General features: G+C 42.0%; 1 protein-coding gene across 1 annotated transcript; it reads right to left on the reverse strand.

Annotated features, from left to right (window-relative positions):
* Window positions 1-874: 874 nt before the first annotated feature.
* LOC145391472 (glutamate receptor ionotropic, delta-2-like) lies at window positions 875-17206 on the reverse strand. The gene is made up of 7 exons (XM_080266084.1): window positions 17195-17206; window positions 16480-16556; window positions 15948-16103; window positions 2111-2201; window positions 1657-1957; window positions 1055-1272; window positions 875-961 (listed from the first exon to the last, which is right to left on the reverse strand). The coding sequence occupies exons 1-7, from the start codon at window positions 17204-17206 to the stop codon at window positions 875-877; spliced, it is 942 nt and encodes a 313-aa protein (XP_080122210.1).
* Window positions 17207-19006: the final 1800 nt, after the last annotated feature.

The raw sequence follows: 19006 nt of genomic DNA on the forward strand, positions 1-19006 counted from the left end.
CATATATTCTTAATATTTTCCACCTTCCTTGTCTATCCACTCTGTCATAATTTTGTCTTCTCCAAATCCATGAAGGCAGCATGCAACTTCTTTCCCTTCTCTAGAAACTTTTCCACTAAAGACCTGTGGATGAATATCTTATCTACACAGTCTCTTCCCTTCCTAAAACCTCCCTGTTGTTCTCCAACTAATTCCTGTTATTTCCCTATCTCTGTCAATAAGTATCCTAATATAATATTATACTCTTCCTATTATACTAAGAAAACAAGTGCCCCTATGATTACCACTCCTTTTCCCCCTTTCCCTTTGTAGAGGAATAACTATACCTGACGAGTTCTATATTTACGCTATTTTCAGACGATTGTGTTCAGAAAGTAGGTTATAATGCTGTGACAAGCATTAGCTCCCTAACGATTAGAAGCAAACCTCAAAGCAACAATGCCCCGGCGTCACCCGTACACTCAGGTCGCTACGGCTTAAAAAAAAGAAAAAAAGAAAAAAATGTTAAGACACTGAAAACAATCCTACTTTTACCTTATGCGGAAAGTATAGCAGTGACAGTTTCTCGTCTTTAATACCTGGAGTCGACCTTGCTGCAACGGTGTGCCCTGAACACACACACACACACACACACACACACACACACACACACACACACACACACACACACACACACACACACACACCGTTATCAGTTGGCTTAAAGCTTAAATTGGATCATTTTTCAGTAGCGTGAGGTGTGAGTTGTTTCATGCTGAAGCTACAATATCCCGAAGGCTGAATATCCTGTTTAGTTTAATTTTTCCATCCAATGATTAACTCCACTGACTTCCACCTGACGCCACACAGTCTTATTCAGCTCAACAGATACTTTTCACAGTAGGTTGGTTAGGTCCAGTATGCGTTTCAGTGGTGGGTTGATACCCATGCCTTTATTTGACCTTCCACTACAAAAGTCTCCCTGTAAGATAAATGAAATCATCTTTAGGTATGAAATATACACAAGCAGAAGAGAACAGATTAAATACTTGGATATACACTGCTGCATGAATACCATGACTGCCTGAGCCTGCAATGTCCCTCTCTGAAGAAGGAGTGTGACGGGGTTATCGATAATGTCCTGGAGTGACTGTATGGGCATGGGGATGTATCTGACGGCCAGGAGGGACATGAGGTTGCCGGCGTAGCTACGAGTCAGCACTACAGTTGTCAGCATCCACAACCCCAACACCATACGCTCACACCACCACCATTCCCTCACCACTTTAATATCTGGAGCAGTGACAGTATCCGAGATATTTTTTCCAACAATTTATACCATTTTATATCTATCTGTCTGTCTATCTATCTATCTATCTATCTATCAATCAATCAATCAATCAATCAATCAGTCTATCTATCTATCTATCTATCTATCTATATACCGTATATATATATGTCAGGACCAACTGCCTAGCCCCGGGCTTCTACGCTTCTCATGGGGCAACGTAAAATTGGATGATGGATATACGATATATATATATATATATATATATATATATATATATATATATATATATATATATATATATATATATATATATATATATATTTATAGTATTAATTCAGTATAAGTGTTTTTTGTAGATTCTTGTAAGTAGGTATAAAGAAGCCCACCTTGCTGTAGAAGCACACGGACGCAACTGTCAATGTTGCCTGGCAATTTGGTATGTCCTGGTGTCTTTTGCGGAAGGCTTGAGGGTAAGAGCATCATAAAAGTTAGCATTACTGCTAATGACATCATTATAACTGCCCACACGATGGGTGGCAAAGGCAGTAGGAACCCCCAAGGATCAACCTCAGGGCTGCCTCTGGAGGCAAGAATCCTTGCATACATAAACGCTACAGGATATGTGAAGTCAATCACCTCAGCTCGAGGTGCAGTGATGCCAAAGAGACCGACCCCCATATCAGCTTCCTGTAAAAAAAGTATATATATGACATTACCTGCTACCGTATGTTTACAAGGATATGTTTTTCACATAACGCAGTGCACCCCAGTTTTATTTCAGATATACCATAAGTACTGCATATCTGTATTTAGTTACATCAATCGTAGGATTCTACTCACCTCTCTCTGCATCAGGCCTATCATGCCCGTCCATGAGCCATTCTTCAGACCCAGTCCCCAATCTCTGTCAGGTGGCTCAACTAAATTGATTCTGGAAAAATTAAGAAGCATTATTGTTACTGCAAGTATATACAGTATATATATACAGTATATATATATATATATATATATATATATATATATATATATATATATATATATATATATATATATATATATATATATATATATATATATATATATACACGTATGTATATACTGTATGTGTGTGTGTGTGTGTGTGTTTTTATAAAGTTTTTGATGCTCCAGTTGGAAATCGAACCCGAGACTTCCAGACAGAAATTAGTCACCGTTACAACTACACCATGGAGCGATAAAAGCCAAACCAATATAAGAATAACACGATCATAGATGTAACAGTTATCAACAAAGTAAATATAGGAAGTGACCATAGAATGGAGGGTTGCACAGCCAGATTCAGATTAAGAAGTGAAAAAAAGAAGCAACTTAACAACAGCAAGCTGCTAGGCAACGATGGCCAGCTCTAAGTGGACCAAGCTTTGTCAGTGACTGGAAGTGAGTTTCGATGCTAAAAGTCATTTCTATATGGAGGCTTTCCAGTGCAACATTCAACCCCAGGATTATGGCCATGGCTTAATAATCTTCGCAGCCTTAGCATTTCGCTTCAGCAAAATTGTAATTTCAGCACTTTTCATATTTACTGCACTTGATGACCTTTGACCCCTGACCTGGCGGATATAGGTCATTCATGTACGATGCACACTTGTAGTACTCATTAACTTCTATAAGCATGCAAAGTTTCATTCGATTCCGACCTACCACGGTGGAGCTATGGAACTTGAAATTCGAGGAATGGCCCACAAGAGGTACAATTTCTAAGTGGCACTACCAGCGACTAGAAGTGCGTTTCGACACTAAATGTCATTTTTTGGATGGAGGTACTCCAGGGAAACATTTCACCCAAAAATCGTGGCCCGGCTTAATAATCATCGGGCCTAAGCATTTCGCACGAACATAGTCATGATTTCAATTATTTTCACCGTTTTTGCATTTCATGACCTTTGAACCCTGATCTGCCCAGTGTAGAAAGTTGTAGTACTAATCATTGTTTAACAGCAATCAAATTTTCATTCAGTTCCATCAAGCTGCTGGGGAACTGGGGGGAGGAGACATTTTTGAAAACTGGTACTGGTTGCTTGGGATTCTGAGGCCAATCTTCGAACAACTGCCACTTCAAAACTAGAGGAGGAAGGGGAAAAACAGATGGCACACATCCGATAGAGAATTACCTCAAGATTTCGCCTTAAAATCAGAGTCTTCTACGACCATTAGTAATGCTTCTACAGTTCAAAGCCTGAAAAGTGCGAAAAAAGCGAGTTTTCGGCCGTTTCTAGGCAACAAGTAGTTGGCTAGCAACCAAAACCTTGTGGACCCAGCAAGGTCATAGGCTGGTCATTGCGTCTAGGTTTGGTCGGAATCAGTTACTTCTGAAGAGTAGAAGTGCCTTTTTTTTTATGCGAGGAAGAAGGAACAAAGGCTGTGTCTGCAAAATGTTCCTTCAAAAAAAGAAAGAAAAAAAAAAAAGAGAGAGCCAAATTCAAGATTCATTCATTTCGAGATGCCTGGACACACTACGTTTGAGAGACTGGAGATCATAGGAAGTAGGAAATACAGAGGGAGACAGTTCCAGAGTTGACCTGTTGCATAAATGAAGGACTGGGAGTAACGGTTAACTCTTGCATTAGAGAGTTGGACAGAAAAGGGATGAGAGTTTGTTGCTAGACGGGTGCTACACGCCCATCGTAGAAGTGAAGATGTGCAAGCAGACAGTTCAGAGAGGCAGTGACCATTGAAGTAGTGATAGAAAAGAGATAAAGAGGCAACAGTGCGGTGAAGAGACAGAGGTAGAATGGAGCCAGTAAAAGCAGGAGAGTTAATGAGACAAATAGCCCTTGACTCCATCCTATTGAGAAGAGTTGTATGTGGGGAGCCACCCTGCACATGAGAGCTGTGCTCTAAACAGGGGCAAATAAAACCCCTGTATAAAGTCAACAACTGAGCAGGGGTAAAGAAGGAAAGGAGTCGGCTTAGCACACCTAATCTCTTGGGTGCAGATTTTACAAGATGTGCAATATGATCTTTCCAAGATACGTCCCATGTGAATGAAACCTCAAGCATGTTCAAGGATGATGCAGGATTGAGCTGAATATAATTAAACATTAGTGGGTACTCCTGTGGAAGATTTTGATGGGTTGATAGGTGTAAAAACTGAGTCTTTGATACATTAAAAGCAAGATTATTTTTACCCCAGTCAGAGATACGAGCCATGTCAGACATTAAGTGTGCCATAGCCTCATCCCTTGTTTGTTAATGTAGCTGCTGAGATGGACGTTGCGGAAACCGAATGGAAAAGTGAAGGGTGGAATCATCAGCGTACGAGTGGATAGGGTTAGATGTACAGCTTAGATCACTGATGAATAAAAGGAATAGAGTTGGTGATAGGATACAGCCCTGAGGAACACCACTGTTGATAGATCTAGAAGAACGATGGCCGTCTACAACAGCAGCTATAGAACGACCAAAAAGGAAGCTATAGATGAAGGCACAGATGGGATAGAAACCGTAAGAGGGCAGTTTGGAAATTAAAGATTTGTGCTAGATTCGATCGAAAGCCTTTGAAATGTCAAGTGCTATAGTAAAGCTTTCCCCAAAGTCCCAAAAAGAGGATGACCAGGAGGCTGAAAGGTAGGTGTGAAGATCGCCAGTGGAGCGTCCCTCATGGAACCATACTGACGATCAGAAAGAAGGTTGTGATAGGAAAGATACTTTAAAATTTTTCTGCTATGAACAGACTCGAAAACTTTTGAGACACAGGATATTAAAGCAGTTGGACGATAGTTAGAGGGTTGGGAATGGTCACCCTTCTTTGGGACTGGCTGAATGAGAGCAAACTTCTAGCAAGAAGGAAAGATACAAAAAGGAAAAGTACAAGTTGAAGGACAAAGGCGATAGATTTTACCTACGCTGGGTGTAAGCACAGAAGCACAGTTCTTGAAGACAACAGGAGGGACTCCATCAGGCCCATATGCCTTATTAGTATTGAGGCCAGTGATGGCAGAAAATACATCAGCTAAAGAAATTTTAATGTCAGCCATGAGGAAGTCAGAGGGGGGAAGTGATGGAGGAACAGCACAGAATCATCTAAGGTGAATTGGAGGAGAAAGTCTGAGTGAAAAGATCTGCTTTATCAGTAGAAGAAATAGCTACAGAGCCATCAGAGTAGAAAAGAGGAGGGAAGGATGATGAGGTAAAGTTGTTAGAAAGGTTTTTGGCAAGGTGCCAGAAGAAGCGGGAAGAATTCGAGTTGGGGAGTTGAGAGCATTTAGTACGGATGAAATTATTTTTAGCAGAGAGAAGAACAGACTTAGCACGATTCCGGGCTGAAACATAAAAAAGATGTGATTCAGGGGTAAGTTGGCTCCGATACCTTTTATAGGCCCTCTCCTTGTTGCGGACAGCATTAGAATTAGTGTGATTAAACCATGGCTTACTTGCATTAGTCAAAGGATATGAGAAAGGAATGTATGCTACCATGCCTGAAAGAATAACTTCCGTAATGCGCAAGGCACACTCAGATGGCTCCCGGCCATGGAAGCAATAGTCATTCCCGGGAAAATCAAAGAAGTACTGCCTGAGGGTCTCCCAATCAGCAGTTCCAAAGTGCCACAGACGACGTTTCTTTGGAGGGTCCACAGGCCGTACCGGAGCGATAGGACACGTTAAGGTAATAAGGTTATGATCGGAGGAGCCCAACTGACAGAAAAGAATAACAATGTAAGCAGAAGGATTAGTTGTAAGGAAGAGGTCAAGTATGTTGGAGCTCTCTCCAAGGCGGTCAGGGATACGGGTAGGGTGCTGTACATGCTGCTCTAGGTCATTAAGGATAGAAAAGATGTAGGCTTGTTCACCAGGTGGATTAGTGAAAGGAGAGGAGAACCTGCCCAATTAAACAAGAATACAAGTAAGAAAGAAAACGAAACTAACAATAGGGGCAGCATAGAGCTGCCCAGAAACATAAAAAGATGTGATCAATAAAATAAAGTAAAAACAAACCGGCCTGTCAGTTAGAAATAAGGAACAGATTTCAGACTGGAAGTTATGCTGAATGTGACACTGATGAGTTGAATGATAGAATAACAAAAGTGTTAAGAGAATCGGCGCAGGTAGTAGGTAAAGTTAATACAACCAAAGTTAAGAAGTATTCAAAAATGAGCCTCGAGCTCATGAAAAGAAGAAAGGAGACGAAAGTAAAAACAAAGATGAAACAGAAAGAACGGAATTAAATACGCTTATCAACTAGAGATGGAGAGGAGAAAAAAGAATGAGAAACATGGATCAGATCAAAGAAATCATGAAAAAAAGGAAAAGTCAGAAATATTAGAAGTAAAATGGCACTAGGAAAGGAACGAATAATATCACTGAAAGACAAAAACAGTGAAGTTATTAAAATGCTGAGATAATATGGTGAAGAGAGTTGAAGAATTTTACAAAGAACTGTATGCATCAAAGACAACAGTACCGAGAGTTAATTTTCAGTTGACACATGTAAAATAACCGAGGTAACACCAGACGAAGTAAACATTTCTCTTAAAAGTATGAAAGAAGGATATGTGCCAGGAGAAAATAGAATAGTAGGAGATTCACTGCCGGGTGTGGAAGTAGAAGTACAAAACAGGCTGGTTCACGTATTTACTCAGTGTATAAAGAAAATTCCCAAAACGTTGTATAATGCAGTAGTTCTTGAGCATTACAGGGAAGGCGACTCAAAGGATCTTAGAAACTATTGACCTAATAGCCTATTATCAGGTACTTACATACTATTCAGTAAAGTCTTCAATAATATAATAACAAATAAGGAAGAAAACCAAAATCCTGAACAGGGTAGATTCCTAGGCGAGAATTCGACTTCTGATCACCTACACATAATGAATCAACTAACTGAGAAAACTACAGAATATAATCAACCACTATGCTTAGGTTTTGATGAATACGAAAAAGCTTGTGATTCAATGGAAAACATAGCAATTATAAATCCATGGCGGGAACAAGGAGTAAATGAGAGCATTGCAATACTGCTAGAAAACATAAATAGAAAGAGAACAAGATATAACGTATTTAAAAAAAAATAAAACATATCTAAAACATATATAAAAAGGAATAATCCAGAGTAAAACTGTTTAATGCCAATACAGTACACCAATCAGCGTCATCAAAATAAATAAAGAAATTCTTGAAGAAGTTGAGACGTAAAATTCCTTGGGCCATGCATTAAAATTAGGGAAATAACAACACGCATTGCAGTTGGGTGAAAATATATACGAATATATACAGAGAGAGAGAGAGAGAGAGAGAGAGAGAGAGAGAGAGAGAGACAGACAGACAGACAGACAGACAGACAGATATATCATGCAAGGAAGAAGAAACCAAAGGCCAGAATCCTGCAAACTGTTCCCTACAAGTAAAAACAAAAACAAGATAACAGACAGCCAAATTCAACATCCGCTCATTTCGAGATGACTGGACAGACCGCGCTTGAAAGACTGGAGATCATAGGCAGTGGAAAATACAGGCAGAGTGAGACAGTTCCAGAGCTGACCTGTTGCATATATGAAGGACTGGGAGTAAATATTAACTTTTGAATCAAAGAGTTGGACAGAAAAGGGATAAGAGTTTATAGCACCCAGCATAGAGGTGGAGGGATGCAAACAGACAGTTTAGAGGAACAGTGACCATAGAAAAGAGAAAAAGATGCAACAGTGTGACAAAGAGGCAGAGTTTGAAGGGAGCCGGTAAGAGGAGCAGAGTTAATGACATGAAAGGCCTTGGACTCCACCTTGTTGAGAAGAGCTGTACTGTATGTGGGGATCCTCCCCATAAATGAGAGTTGTACTCTACACAGGGGCAAATAAAACCTGTGGATAAGGTCAACAACTGCACTGGGGTAAAGAAGGCTCAGAGTCGGCTTAGCACAACTAATCTCTTGGAAGCAGATTTTACAAGAGAGGTAATATGATCCTTCTAAGTTCAACCCAAGAGAATGAAACCTCAAGTGTGTTTAGAGATGATGCAGGATGGAGCTGGATATTGTTAAAAATTAAAGGGCACTTCTGTGGAAGATTTTGTCTAGTTGTTAGATGTAAGAAATGAATTTTTGATGCATTAAAAACAACAAGATTAAGAAGTTTACCCCAATCAGAGATATGAAACAATTCAGTCATTAGGTGTGCCACAGCATCATCCCTTGTTTGTTCAAGTAACTTCTGAGATGGACTCTGCAGGAAGCAAATGGAAAGATGAAGGGTGGGGTCCTCAGCGTATTAAGGGATATGGTTAGATGAACAGCTTAGAAGGTTTCTGATGAATAAAACTAAGAGAGTTAGTGACAGGACACAGCCATGAGGAAAACCACCATTTATAGCTGTAGAACAGCAGCTGCAGAATGACCAGAAATGAAGCTAGAGATGAAGGTAGAGATAAAAGGATAGAAACCGTAAGAGGGTACTCTGGAAATTAAAGATTTATGCCAGACGCGATCGAAAGCTTTTAGGCGTCAAGTGCAATGACAAAGCTTTCGCCAAAGTCCCGAAAGAAAGATGACCTGGTGTCTGAAGGGTATGTAAGAAGATTGCCAGTGGAGTGTCCCTGGCGGACGCCATACTGATGATCGAAATGAAGGTTGTGAGAGGAAAGATGTTTTAAAATTTCTTTGTCAACAACAGACTCGAAATTTTTTGAAACACAGGATGTTAAAGCAATTGGACGATAGTTAGAGGGATGGAAATGGTCACCCTTCTTTGGAACAGGCTGAATGAGAGAAAACTTTCAGCAAGAAGGAAAGGTAGATGTTGACTGACAATGGTGAAAGAGTTTACCTAGACAGGGTGTAAGCACAGAAGAACATTTCTCGAGGACAATAGGAGGGACCCCATCTGGCCCATATGCCTTGTTAGTATTGAGGACAGTGATGACAGAAGATACATCAATTGAAGAAATTTTAATGTCAGCCATGAGGAAGTCAGAGGTGGAGGAAGTGATGGAGAAACAGCACCGGAATCATCTAAAGTGGAATTAGAGGGAAAGTCTGAGCGAAGGGTTCTGTTTTATCAGTAGGAGAAACACCTACAGAGGCATCAGAATGGAAAAGAGGGGAAAAGCATGAAGAGGTAAAGTTGTTAGAAAGGTTTTTGGCAAGGTGCCAGAAGGAGCAGGAAGAATTCGATCTGGAGAGTTCAGAACGTTTAGTACGAATTAAATTACTTTTAACAGAACGAAGAACAGACTTGGCACGATTCCCTGCAGAAACATAAAAAAAAATGAGATTCAGGGGTGGATTTCCTACGGTACCTTTCGTAGGCCTATTCCTTGTTGTGAACAGCACTACAACAAGAGTGATTAAACCAAGGCTTTCTTGCATTAGTCATAGGATATGAGAAAGGAATGTATGCTTCCATGCCGGAGAGAATAACCTCCGTAATGCACAAGACACACTCAGATGGCTCTCGGCCATGAATGCAATAATCATTCCTGGGAAAATCAAAAAATTACAGCCTGAATACCTCCCAATCAACAATTCCAAAGTGCCACAACTACTGCATCTTGAGAGAGTCCACAGGTCTTACTGGAGTGATAGGATAGGTTGAGGTGATAAGGCTGTGACTGAAGAAGCCCAACAGAGAGAGAAAAGATTAACATCGTAAGCAGAAGGATTAGTTGTAAGGACGAGGTCAAATATGTTGGAACTCTCTCCAAGGCAGTCAGGGATATGGGTAGGGTGCTGTACAAGCTGCTCATGGTCACTAAGGATAGAAAAGATGTAAGCTTATTCACCAGGTGGATCAGTGAAAAGAGGGAGGACCTAAAGGTGGTGGTAAACATCGAAATCTCCTAGAATGGAGATTTCAGAGAAAGGAGAAATTGATTATGTGTGTTCCATCGCAGAAGTAAGAAAGTCTAAGAATTTTTCATAACCAGTAGAATTAGGAGATTAGTGAACAGCACAGATAGATTTAGTCAGAGAATGACAGGAAAGCCGAATCCAGAGAGTTAAAAATTCAGATGATTAAAGTTCAGGAACACGAGAGCAAGATATGTTGTTGCATACATATACACAATAGCCACCTTTGGCTTTAAAATGAGTTTAGATAAAGCAGGAGGACACAGAGATGCCAATAAGTCATCTCAGACAATTCAGTTTCAGTGAGTACTTCTGATGTGCCACCTTAATGCCATATTCTTCCTTCCAACGCTACTTAGGTTATCCAGCAAAAGCCTTTGAGACTCAGATTTAACACAGTATGCCATCTTTCTAGCCCTATGCTTGGCAGCCAAGTATTCCTCTTTGTTACCATACCTCTTCCATCCCACTGGAAAAGACTTTTTTCTCCTTAAGTGTGGCTTCTACACCCTAATTCCACTACTATGTTACCTTGTGTCTTGGAGGGCCCCTTGTCCATCCACACGCTGAATCAGTATATATCTCTCAAGTGAGTGTTCTTGAGAGCTCTGTCCTGTTCAGTAACACTTCTGTCAACAGCTCCCCGTTCAGCCATCATACTACTCATCTAGCTGTAGAAGGCACCCCTTATTGCTTGTTTTTTCAACTTCCATATTTCCTCGTTGCTGTATAGGCTCTCTTCTTCACCACCCACTCATTAAGCACCATGTTACATTTCAATAATTTGTGTTGCTGCATGCACTCTTCGCCCCCGTTAAGTTTAACATCCCTTACGAGCCTCCAATCAGCCCTCCTGACCAGGAAATAGTAAATCTTGCCACTGCTTTCCCTAGATTCATATGTACACAATCTACTCTCTCATTTCCTAAAATGTCTGTTGCACAGTGTAATGTTTATTGCCTCCCCAAACTCAAATATCCCTTCCCCTGTCACATTTCTCATACCATATATGCATTCTCCATGTATCTCTTCATGCCCTTAACACGCCCCGTCCCAACCACTTTTCCACCACTAACTCTTCCCCAAACCCGACCAATTATGGAGAAAACTTTTTTTGGCTCAAACCTCCGCTTTTGGTGAGAAACAATGGAAAATTACAAAGAAAGTGGTCACCGGGGTCAATAAGTGGCCTACACAGATATACCTTCGTTACACCGGGTGGTCACTGGGGTCTATAAGTGGCCTACACTTCGTTACACTGGGTAGCCTAGCGTGTTCTATGATGACGATCTGCGGCTGTCACGTTTTCTATGGTAGAGATTAGTATGGGAAACCATTCACAATAGGTAGATATTTATTTATTACCCAAAAAAAAAAAAAAAAAAAACATGTAGTACAAGAGTATATTGGTTTTTATACAAACACAGAGATTAAATAAACATTGTTCCATTAGGCGAACCTAGCGAAATCGCCCAAACTTGGCCACAGATGATTCGCTAACATTGTTGTTTCATCATACATTTCATTTTTTCAACTTAATACTTTTCCAATAACATTATACCCTTTTTCCACTTTACAGAACTGTTCTCACATATTTACAGGCCTTACAATTATATTTAGCGTAATATTAGCGCATACTGTATTTACATAGCGAGTGCAGCCGCCATGACTGTTGTTTCAACTTACACTCTTATTTTCAACTTATATAATACTTTTCCACTAACATTACACTCTTTTCCTCTTTATATAATTGCTATCACATATTCCCAGACCTTACTATTCTACTGAGTGTCATATTATCGCATATTTACACAGTGAGTGAACTCACTACTGTACATCACTTGTTTCAACTTACACTATTTTTCAACTTATACGAGTATAATACTCTCCTACTAACATTACACCCGTTTCAACTTTATATAATTTTTATCACATACTTACAGGCCTTACTATTATACTGAGCGTCATATTATCGCATATGTACAGGCCTTACTTCTACAGTGAGCATCATGTTGTCGCTAACACACACAGTATATATCAGTAATGTAGGAAAGTGTGATATTCCTTGAAACATGGCTCAAGGCACAACGCTACGTTGCAGTCTACACACTCATATCTTGTCTTTTCTCCAAGTGGCTGGTCTTACTGCAGAGTGCTTGCAATCATAGCAGCGGCGCTGGGGTCTAGGACGGTTTGGTTGAGGAGGGTTGCTGCTCAGGTAGTGACGACCTGAGAGGCGTAGGGGAGTCTGGGCGGCACTGGGGGTGCGGGTGCGGTGTGGGGTCCTGTCCTGTGCGTACCTGCCAGTAATTTCACGAGACAGCTCCCTCACAAACCCCTCAAAGGTCTTAGAGATTCTCACTGTCATGGTGTGGAGGTAGTGTGCATTGAGGACCATGATGTCGAGCGTGTGGAAGAAGAGCTTTTTGTACCACTTCATCGTTGTCCTGGCACACTCCACACTGGAAATCATGGAGTCAGACTGATCCACTTCCCTCATGTTGATACTGTAGTCCAATACCGACTCCAGTTTCTAGACGTGGCACCTCTTCTCGCTGCGGTGGTCCACGGAGTCTGTGCGGTGCATCAGGGGGCTGTGAATAGTTGACAGGAGGCAAACTTCCCTGTTGTGGTTCCACAGGGTGGCGAGGATGTTATTTGCCTGGAAGAAAACCACCTCACTCTTGTCAAGTTTCCTCCCAACCTTGATCATATGGCGACAGTTTCTCTTTACTGTACCACAGAATCCTGTGTCGTGTTGGTGGAGGAACCGAGCAAGAAGAGGGCTAGTGTACCAGTTGTCCAGGTACAGCACACGACCACGATGAAGGTACTCCTCTATCATTGTCTTCACCACGGCCCCTGAGATTCCAATACTACAACTTCTATTATGTCTGTCTCTCTGTACGCCAGTGTACAAGACTATGTCTTGCACATAACCAGTCTTACAGTCACAAATAACAAAGATCTTGAACTCGAAACGGTGTCTCTTGCTGGATATGTATTGGCGAAAGGAAATATTGCCTCTCCACAACACAAGACTATCGCCTATGACGAGGTCTCTGTAAGGATAAAGTGACGGGCAGAACAGTTCCCGTAGGTGATCAAAGACAAGCCTAATTCTCCTCATTTTATCTGTGTTATTAGCATTAGCAGGGTCATCTAATCACAAAAGTGGAGGCGGCTGAAAATTTGCTGGAATTGATTACGACCCATTACTTTACTAAAGAAGGGTGTGCTGGTTATTGGGTCCGTGGACCAGTATGCAGGAATTTGATATTTTCGTACTGCATCCATCAAGAAAACCAGGGCCAAAAATATGAACACCTCACCTAGGTTTACCGGATAGTCATAGTGTTGGGAGTTCCTGCTCGTTGTACCTTGATGCTCATTTTCATGTCACTGGCTGCTTGCAAATAAGTTTTTTTGCTCTATGTGGCCCACAAACTCCTCCCCAAAGAATAGGTGGAAGAAATCCACCCTGGTGGAGCCCGTGTGGATACCTTGAACCGTGCAGCCAGACCGCCTCTCCTCAGTGAAGGGGAGAATGATGGGAGTGATTACTCCCATCTTTCCAGCCCACGACACACTACCATCTCCAGCCTCGTCCCCATCGTCGCCTTTGTCAGGGTGGGGAGGGGAGGGTGGTGGGAGAGGTTGGGGAGGTGGAGAGCGGCGCCCTTCCCCACTCGCACTCCTCTTCTTTCTCCCTTTTCCTTTCCCCTTTCCTTCCTTTCCTCACATCATGGGGCTGTGGGAAGGAAGTGTGGGAATATTGTGGGGCGAAAGACGTGCTAGGGAGCGGCTCCACCTCGCCTCCCTGCTGCCCACGTACTCCAGGTGCTCATGCTGTGTCCCTCCCACCACCATTTTCCCTTTCACCGTGCACTCCCACCACACCACTTTCCCTTTCGCCCCTCACTCCCGCCACACCACTTGCGCCTTCCCCAGACAACACAGAAGGACCATACCTGATTTTCCTTCTTGCTGCACCTTCAGATCCTCGCGGCAAAATTTTCTCCCTCCCCAACCACGAGGTAACATCACGTCCTATGGCGCCATGCTCGTCCTCATCTGACTCTTCATCTAGGGGCTGGAGAGAGGTCCGTACATAAGTATGGGGTCCAGGCTGGTCTTCCCTTGCTTTACAGTATGTCACATACCACACTTTCCTCGGCGAAGGGACCTCCTCATCACTGCTGCTTGTTTCCTCCTCAGGCTGCACATAATCCTCATCCTCCATATTGTCATCCAGTGTACAATCACTATCACCAGTGAAGGCATCCAGGGCTGCTTGAATTTCGTCCTCAGAGAGACCTTTACGCACCATGTCTGACCTGGGTCACTGCTAACAGGTGAATGGCCGAGACAAGGGAGTGAGCGGGTCACATGGAGTCTGAGAGCGGGCCCGCCTGGTGGCAGTTAGGGGAGGCTTGCCTGCGTATGCGTACCAAAAATCACACGCCAAATTTGAAAATTGTGCAAATTAGGGACCTTGCAATTGCTGTGCGTTTATAAACATCAACGGGATTCACAGTGACAAAACGTTTGTACATATATATACATCAACGGGACGTGGCGGGTTAAGCATGTTGGGAGTGGCTTTGGATGTGTAGTGTAGCCTGTGCAAACCGACTGGGTGCAAGCATACTTTATGGTACGCAACTGGTTCAACCACAGCACCCCTTATGTCCACCAAAGCAGTATGTGGCCAGAAGAACGCTCCCAAAGGTCATTACCCTGGCGAGGCGCGAACCCTCGTTCTCCCATGTATACGAACGCACACTACCATTGTACCACAGAGGCGCTCCATATATATATATATATAAAATGAGTAACCCTAGATACATCACATAACATTGTCTCACAACAGACACTGATCTTGAACCATTCACTTAGATACCCACCTACCCCTACAGACCCTTCATTTCCTTCGTAAAATTCCTGTACGGCACTCAGCAACTTACCATTTACACCATACATACGCCAAACCTTCCACAGTCACTCTGTTCACCTTGTCACATGCTTTTTCCGAATTCACAAATGCCACAAAATACAGTATAACCCTTGTCACAAGCCTTCTCTACTATCTGCCTTGTTGCAAATATTTGATCTACTCATCCTTTACCGCTCCTAAAAGCCACCCTGTTGGTCACTATCTAGGTGTTCTGATATATCCCTTACGTTCTCAATGATAATTCTTCCACATCAGTTCCCTACAACACTCAAGAAATTTATGCTATGATAATTTTTGCACTCACTACGCTGGCCCTTATTCTGGTACAGGGATACAATCTCTGCCTGTTTCCACTCCCCTGGTACAGCTTCATTCGTCCACGCCTTCTTACATTCCTCAGACACTTTATTCCACTCTCTCGACTACACATAATCATCCCTGCGTCAACTCCTGCTGCATTTACATGATAATAATAATAATAATAATAATAATAAAAATAATAATAATAATAATAACAACAACAACAACAACAATAACAACAATAATAAAAATAATAATAATAATAATAATAATAATACAGTTGATCAGTAGTTTAAAATGCATCTGTCAAACATACATCAGAAGCTATGCATGTGGATTACTGCCAATTTTGTCCTCAGATGAAGCAAACACCATGATTTGGAACACTCTGTTTTGCAAGATGGTTGACGGAGATAGAGTACTTGCATTAAAAGTCGCTTGGGGGAGCAGCAAGCTTCAGTTGAACGCACTCATGAATCACAATAAATAACACAAAATCTGTTTTGGTTACATCCAGGCAAGGGGAACATAGCAAATACACAATAGCATTATATTCTTGGTCAAATAATCCGTTCTTTAGGTCTATGTTCAGTGTCATTACTTACGAAAAATTTACATCCTTAGCGATGGTCTCCAGCAGCGTAAGCATAGGATTCTTGACTAGGACACGTTTTCCTCTTGGAGCACTGGGGTCGTCCACTACTCTCACAAAGGCTGGAGGATTAATGTGCGCCACATGAAGTCGAGGACTGTCTTGAAACCTGGACACAGTTGCTTTGTTATTTTAGGTTTGTGTATATGCCTTAATGCATAACTAGTTGTGTGACATAGTTGTTGGAATGCATAGTGTAGCTGTTAAGAATTCTGTTGTGGCTAAATCAGAATATTTGCACGGACAGCAAAACCTGATTCGCTCGCCCAGTTTGAGTTGTTGCCCCTCTTTCGGGCAGTAGCAGACAGGACTTCATGCGAGACAAACATCTGTATCAATTTCCTTAACTAATCATGAAATCCACATACTAAGTTTGACTCCACACTTGCACCTCCTCCATCTATCTACTCCTGTTACAAATGGCAGCTGATACACGAACTGACATTATTCCTGCAGTCTGACAACTTTATTACATCCTTACATACTCTGCTACTCCAGCAACCCCACACTCAGTGTCACGCCCTGCAGTGTCTTTTTGTCTCCTGGGTCTCACTTCTGAGATCTGACGTCACATATCTTGACATTACATGGCCTGTGGAGTACTAGTTGAGCTGCTACAGACTATATTTTGTCATTCTCCTTTGGCTGCTTCAGCAAATCATTGTCATGCCCTTCCAGTCAACTTCAGTCATCTACAGTATCGCTCCTGTGATGTAGGAAGTGGCGGTACTGTGGAGTAAGCCTTGCTACACCTATCCCTGCCCAGCAACGTGACACCAGTTTCCTCACATCAAGGACCAGTGGTGAATCACAGCCAGACGTGTATGCGAGTGTGTGTTGCCACCCGGAGTCATTGCACCTTCATCCCGAGGACAGCCTTAATTATTTTTTTTTATGCAAGGAAGAAGGAGCCCAAGGCCAGGAGCCCGCAAAACCGTTCCTTCCAAGAAAATATAAAATATAAAAGAGACCTAAATTCAAGATCCGTTCACTTCGAGATGCCTGGACACAATACGTTTGAAAGACTGGAGATCATAGGAAGTAGGAAATACAGACAGAGGGAGACAGTTCCAGAGTTGACTTGCATAAATGAAGGACCGGGAGTAACGGTTAACAGCAGCATTGAGTGCGTGTGTGTATGTATGTTGCCTACCCAGTGCAAATGAACCTCTTGCCAACGTGTGTACAGCTGTGCCATACCTGTGTGAACATGTTCGTGTGGACGCATCTTGTACTAGTACACCCCGAATCGCCCCTATATTCCCTGCTCTACACTCCCTGTGACCTTATTATACGAATGTTGTACCGTCTGCTGTAAAATTATGTGGTGAGTGAAAATATTCAGTGCAGAATTTGTTAATAACTGGAACCACCACCAGGCAATTACATCACTGAACTACTACTGGTTTTTATGGCGCCTTTCTTACGATTGTGTTAGTGCAGTTCGGTGAATCATTCAAAAGATCTTCCCCGGTTCACCTATCGTACTGTGATTATTTTCCTTGCCTTCCCGTTCACACTAATTTGCCAGTTGTAAATAATTTGTGTGTGTGTGTGTGTGTGTGTGTGTGTGTGTGTGTGTGTGTGTGTGTGTGTGTGTTGTTACGGAACAGAGAAAGATAATGTACACTTAAAGTGAGAATGCTAAAAATCACTACTGTCCCGTAAAGTTCCAGGTTCAAAACAAAAGAGTTAGGTAAAATTACAAGTTAAAGTTTAATGCTCAAACTAACAACAAAACATTCAGGACTCATAAGGATAATGTAATGGCAAATAAACAGGTTAAATATATGGTTAACTGCAATAGCCTCTATTAACACGAAATTAGCAAGAGTAAATTTATCTAAGTCAGCCCTGATAAAATGAGATACCAGATAATACTCAGTGAATGCCAGATAAATTATTACAGATACAAACTATTATCAAAAATGACTGACATAAAACCCAACACCAATCAAAAACCTCACCAAGCCCAAGAACCAACCTTATGCTACACAGCACAAGAAAAAATGCAACAACACTTATATTCAAATTACACACAGCTGCTAGATGTTTGGAGATTTCTTGAGCACTCACAATAATAATATCTGTACAGGGGAGGACAGAGATGTGAACAAAATGAGGAGCAGATCTAAGTGGCAATGATGCAGAGACTGAGCTCATTATATAGGGGCCAGCAGAGCTTGATACAACTTGTAAGAAGGACGCGCAAATGAAGCCATGGGGACAAAGAGATGAAAATCCCGCTCTGAATAACAAAGAGAACGACTTACTCTACTATAACGGTAGAAGGGGGGGACTGAGGCAGAACACGCTCGTGATCAAACATGCAGCATACTGTGCGTTAAAATTGCACAAAGGATGATGAAATCATAGGCTATGTAACACCTCCGCACAAAGAAAAAAGAAATTTACAAAGGAAATTTCTTATTACTCTAAAACAATCTGTATATGGCATTACAGACCATGCAAAGGTCTTTCCTAATGTTACAAAAAATGAGATCTCCCTAGCACATTCAGTCATAGGTACTTGCCAGTATCCCTTTAACAAATCAAACTTACTTATGTACCTAGCCTTTCCGATCTTGTCTATGCAATCTTCCACGCGAGGGAGAGGGTAAGTGTCTGTTTTGGTTATCTGATTAACACATCTGTAGTCGATGCAAAGCCGCTGTGACCCACCTGGCTTAGGGACTAGAGTGACAGGAGAACTCCACTCGCTCTGACAGGGCTCAATCATCTTGTGGTCCAACAGGTAGCCAAGCTCATTCTGGATGAGAGGAACTTTCACTGGGTTCACACGGTAAGGAGGCAATTTAATCGGCTTTGCGTCTCCAACATCGACATCATGCATCAACACAGTGGTTCTTCCTGGAGCGGCACGGAACACTTGCGGGTACTCCTGCAGTAATGCCGAAAACTCCTGCCTTTCCTTGGGAGGTAGATGAGAAAGCTTAGTCTGGAGATCATTCATGATATCAAGATTCTTCCCCAAACTATCACTCAGGCTCA

This window comes from Coenobita brevimanus, chromosome 18 (genome assembly GCF_032717465.1).
Source record: "Coenobita brevimanus isolate Jiangsu-jjx chromosome 18, ASM3271746v2, whole genome shotgun sequence".
Taxonomy (NCBI): Eukaryota; Metazoa; Arthropoda; class Malacostraca; order Decapoda; family Coenobitidae; genus Coenobita; species Coenobita brevimanus.

What these genes read in the sequence shown, in the direction of transcription:
- LOC145391472 (XM_080266084.1), bottom strand. An exon ending in GGGGTTGCTGGAGTAGCAGA is followed by an intron (nt 16,104 to 16,479) that starts GTATGTAAGGAT and finishes AACTGTGTCCAG; the next exon opens with GTTTCAAGACAGTCCTCGAC. An exon ending in TGCAGGCTCAGGCAGTCATG is followed by an intron (nt 962 to 1,054) that starts GTATTCATGCAG and finishes TTTATCTTACAG; the next exon opens with GGAGACTTTTGTAGTGGAAG.